This window comes from Symphalangus syndactylus, chromosome 4 (genome assembly GCF_028878055.3).
Source record: "Symphalangus syndactylus isolate Jambi chromosome 4, NHGRI_mSymSyn1-v2.1_pri, whole genome shotgun sequence".
Lineage (NCBI taxonomy): Eukaryota > Metazoa > Chordata > Mammalia > Primates > Hylobatidae > Symphalangus > Symphalangus syndactylus.
Genome location: NC_072426.2, coordinates 158,228,707 through 158,233,741, shown reverse-complemented (window position 1 = coordinate 158,233,741; position 5,035 = coordinate 158,228,707). Strand labels below are relative to the sequence as shown.

At 44.1% G+C, this 5,035-nt stretch overlaps 1 protein-coding gene across 1 annotated transcript; it reads right to left on the bottom strand.

The window, feature by feature from the left end:
- Nucleotides 1-2,999: 2,999 nt before the first annotated feature.
- On the bottom strand, nucleotides 3,000-4,325 carry LOC129481324 (eukaryotic translation initiation factor 2 subunit 2-like). The gene has a single exon (XM_055276607.2). It carries the CDS (start codon nucleotides 4,308-4,310, stop codon nucleotides 3,438-3,440), a length of 873 nt encoding a protein of 290 aa, XP_055132582.1. The 5' UTR covers nucleotides 4,311-4,325; the 3' UTR covers nucleotides 3,000-3,437.
- Nucleotides 4,326-5,035: the final 710 nt, after the last annotated feature.

Below are 5,035 nucleotides of genomic sequence, written 5' to 3'. Positions count from 1 at the left end.
TAACATGTCCATAATGACCCCTAATGATTTACGGGAATGAGGGCAAGGAACACCTGGCCCGCCCAGGGCGGAAAACCACTTAAAGGCATTCTTAAGCCACAAACAATAGCATGAGTGATCTGTGCCTTAAGGACATGCTCCTGCTGCAGTTAACTAGCCCAACCTATTGGGTCCATCCCTTCGTTTCCCATAAGGGATACTTTTAGTTAATCGAATATCTACAGAAACAATGCTAATGACTGGCTTGCTGTTAATAAATACGTGAGTAAATCTCTGTTTGGGGATCTCAGCTCTGAAGGTTGTGAGACCGCTGATTTCCCACTTCACACCTCTATATTTCTGTGTGTGTGTCTTTAATTCCTCTAGCGTCGCTGTGTTAGGGTCTCTCAGACTGAGCTGGTCTCAGCATGCAGCAAACAGAGAGCCCAGAAATGTTCAAAGTGCCATCAATGCAGCATGTGCTGTCAGAACAGCAATCCTAATCTTTCCTTATTTTGGAAGTTATAAAATATTTCAAACGCACAGGAAAATATACAGAAAGATATAGCAGGTGCTCATTTACCTACTGCCTAGACTCCATGACGATAACATTTTGCCGAATTTGCTTTAGCTCTTTTCTTTCTTTTTTTTAAAATGGAGTCTCACTCTGTCCCCAGGCTGGAGTACAGTGGTGTGATCTCAGCTCACTGCAACCTCCGCCTCCCGGATTCAAGTGATTCTCCTGCCGCAGCCTCCCGAGTAGCTGGGAATATGGGCACACACCAGCATAGCTGGATAATTTTTGTATTTTTAGTAGAGAAGTGGTTTCACCATGTTGGCCAGGATGGTCTTGAACTCCTGATCTCAAGTGATCCGCCTGCCTCTGCCTCCCAAAGTGCTGGAATGGTGGCATGAGCCACCACGCCTGGCCTAGCTCTTTTTTTCCTAAGAAATCAAACTTTACAGATGCTACCGAAGACCCTTTGCATCCTGCCTGGTCACACACCTAAGGTCACTCCCAAGATCACTATAGTTCTTAAGAAGCCTTTATTTCCATTCTCCTTGTCTCCATAGCCTACTAGGATGAAAATACAATCCATATTATACATTCATGCACACACATATACACACAGAGGGCAGAGTGAAAATGGTACATGAAAACATTCACAGTTGATTTTGACAAAATTTGAGGATTTTTTTCTTTGCACTTGTACGTGTTTTCTACATATTCTCACTGGTCATATATTTAAGCAATGATGAGTAATGATAAAGTAACAAATAACTAAAGATTAGTGACAAAATGTGGTTAAATAAAAACATCTTTTACTATTTGCAAAAAATAAATGTTAATGTGGCGTGCGTGAAAAAGTATGCTAAGGTTCTTCAAATTCCCATCATAGAAGATCCTGGATGGATCATACTGTGCCAATCAGCGAGGTCCTACTCTTAACCTCCTGGTAGCTTCCTCAGCCAGAAGGCAGAAATCAGTAAGAAAACAATCAGGCATGGATAAACTAACAGTTGGATATCTAATGAACTTTTAGAAGATGATTACCATTGACTTTGACATTCTGTAAAGCTATTATTCTATCAGCAAACAACAGGAGTAGAAAAACATGCATCTAATAATAAACAGCAGCATCCAGCCCCATGCATCCCTTAGTTCTGGTTCATCGGTGTGGTGCTAGCATGCACAGCCATACACAGCAATTCTGCAGTCCGGCCTCTTTCACGGTTCTTCAGTCCTGTTCCCACTTTTCTCTGGTTCTTCAGAAATGGCCCCCTGTGCTCTGGCCTCTTACATTGGAATAGACCTGAGGCCTGGGACTGAGCTTGGGGAAAACAGGCTGAACCATTCTCCTGACCTGCTTTGGTTCCGCTGTTCGCACTGCCCAAACTTGGTGAAAGGAGATTCCATCCACCCAGTGTAGCTTGCACAAGCCCTGCTTCGGTAGTGTTTATTTGCTGTGTTTCATTATCTTGTCCACGTGTCCTTCAGAATCTCTTGAAAATGGGTGGTCTAAAGGGTTAGGGTATTCCTATTTGTCATATCATTTCTTAGCATACCCAACATCTCAACATTTGTCATCATCAGTGAACACCCAGTTAGACATAACTTACTTGAAGACCTTTTAACTCAACAGAATAAATATTTCATCCACTTTTATAGTGAATGGTAAAATGCCTTGGGGGCCAGAGTGAAAGGCAATGTCCTGATCTATCCCTCCCAAAGGGAGGGGGTGAGTGGGGAAAGACCCCTGTGTTCTTCCAGAGGCCACAACAACTTTGAACTTATGAGTCCTTTTCTGAACCTCATTTCCATAATGACAAGGGAACGGTAAGCACATCCTTGGATCCGAATCCTGACCACTTGCCGGGCGCGGTGGCTCAAGCCTGTAATCCCAGCACTTTGGGAGGCCGAGGCGGGCGGATCACGAGGTCAGGAGATCGAGACCATCCTGGCTAACACGGTGAAACCCCGTCTCTACTAAAAATACGAAAAATTAGCCGGGCGTGTTGGCGGGTGCCTGTAGTCCCAGCTACTCGGGAGGCTGAGGCAAGAGAATGGCGTGAACCCGGGAGGCGGAGCTTGCAGTGAGCCGAGATCGCGCCACTGCACTCCAGCCTGGGGGACAGAGCAAGACTCCGTCTCAAAAAAAAAACAAAAAAAAAACGAATCCTGACCACTGGAGAATCATTCTGCATAGCCCTCTTACCTGTTTGTGGGGAGAGCCAACAGTGCAGGAATGAATAGCTGGGATTACCATTGTGTCTGTTATTCAACTGGTGGTTGGTGTGGTCAATAAGGAGGACTTCTAGCCCATGAGAAGAGCCTAACAGAGGCCAACTTTGTCAGATACTGTATATGTTACTGAGCTATATGCCAGGAGGAGATAGCCATCAACCCAGCAAGTGCGGGATTCATTAGATTTGTAAATTTTAGGGACACTCTTCCTTCCTATGAATTTACTACTTGTTTTATTAAGTCTTTGTTTATGTTGCTGTCAAGTGAGTTTCTTTTTTTTTTTTTGAAAGAATCACTGTTATAATAACTTTAATTTATCTTGCATTTTACAGAAGTCTATGAACGATTTTTAAAAAACACCTCCTTACCCCATATCACGTTTCTCTGACAGGTGTTAAAGTAGGCAATGAGTATGTCAACAGCTTGAGCATCAGCGTCCTGCAAGGACTTCAGACCAACCAACCACTCGCCAAAAATCTTGGCAGCTTTTTTATCTCGTTTTTAATACAATGGTATATCCACTCTGACAGCAAACCTGTCCAGCCACATCTCCACAACAAGCTTTGCAAAATCAGTGATTAGCAAATTAGTTAGCTTTGGCACAGAACTGTGCTCGCTTGCCCGTGACAGCCTGGAAGCCGGTTTTGATACTGGCAATAGAACATCTAGAATGACAAGTTTCGTACTGTAGGAAATAGAGCTGCGTGTCCTTCTACAGGATTGTGTCCGGTGATCGGTAGGTGTCACAAGTGACATATTCCTTGATATATCTTCTCAAGACATTTTCTATCTGTTTCTGTTGGAATCTTCCTTTGATGACAAGTTGGTTATTACCATCTATAGAACCACTTGTACCCAATTCAGCCAACAAAAATGCAAGGAGATGTTTGGGCTGATGATGTAATAGTTTACAGATATCTGTAAAGTTGACAAAAGAAGTTTTCTTGGTTCCTACTCGGACGATCTGTGGAGGTTTCATGACAAATTTCCTTTTCTCCCCAGCAACCATATCTGGATTCTTTTCCCTCATGATGTTGAACACTCGATTCAGCAGCTGCTCGTATGTGTAGTCTCTTTCTGAGCCTACCCAAGCAGGGCCTGTCTGATTACTGAATGAGATGCCATCATCTTTTTTGTTGTCTTCATTTTCTAGAGCTTCATCTTTCTCTAGTATTTCATCCTCATCTGGGAGCTTCACATTCTTCTTTTTCTTCTTTTTATTGCCAAGCATAATGTCAAGGTCATCCTCTGGTTCAGCTGGTTCTTGAACATCACTTTCAATCTTAAGATCCTTTACACCTTCTTCAGCTTCATCAATATCAAATATCTTTTTAGTTTTTTTCTTCTTTTTCTTTTGATTAAAGAAGTTCGAGTCATCTAGATCATCCGAAGCATCTTTTTTCCTAGTGTCCTCTTCATCAGCTTCCAAATCTTTGTCCTCAGTTGGCTCTGGCTCCACTTCTTTTGTTTCTGAAGGCTGGGTTCCCTCTGTTTGGGTAGCCCCTTCCTCATCTAACATAAAAGGCTTCTTCTTCTTTTTCTTCTTGCTCACAGTAGGATCAAAAATCACCTCGTCCCCAGACATGGCTGCGGCTTGAGTGGGCTCGGCACGGACGGGAAGTCAGACGGGTCGGCCCCAGGCCCCGGCTGCAGCGCTGCTTTTTTGCCCGTACCTCTCCCACAACCGCACTAGGCTCTTGCATCCGCGAAAGGGCTGTCAAGTGAGTTTCTATCACCAAGGGACACTTCAAATTCCATCAGCTCTCCCCTCACTAGCATAGTTTCTTTGAAGGACTTAGCTATATACTGGTATGACCTATCTAGTTCTAAAATTAGGCAGCAATCTAGGCCCCCTAAGCATGTAGATCCTTTATGTTTCATGTAGTTTAATAGAACGACTGGGGGTGGATGCCTGTGTTGCCAGAGTACTTTTTTTTTCTTTCTTTCTTTTTTCCTTTTGAGACAAGATCTCACTCTGTCGCCCAGGCTGTAGTGCAGTGGTGCCATCATGGCTCACTGCAGCTCGACTTCTTGGGCACAAGTGACCCTCCTGCGTCAGCTTTCCAAACAGCTGGGACTACAGGCACAAGCCACCACACCCAGCTAATTTCTGTGGTTTTTGTAGAGATGGGGTTTCGCCATGTTGCCCAGGCTGGTCTTGAACTCCTGGGCTCAAGTGATCTGCCCACCTCTGCCTCCCAAAGTGCTGGGATTACAGGCTTGAGGCACTGCACCTGGCCAGAGTTCTAATTGTTAGCTCTTGGGAGAAAACTAAGAATCATCTAATTGAAACCCCTCATGTTATTGAAG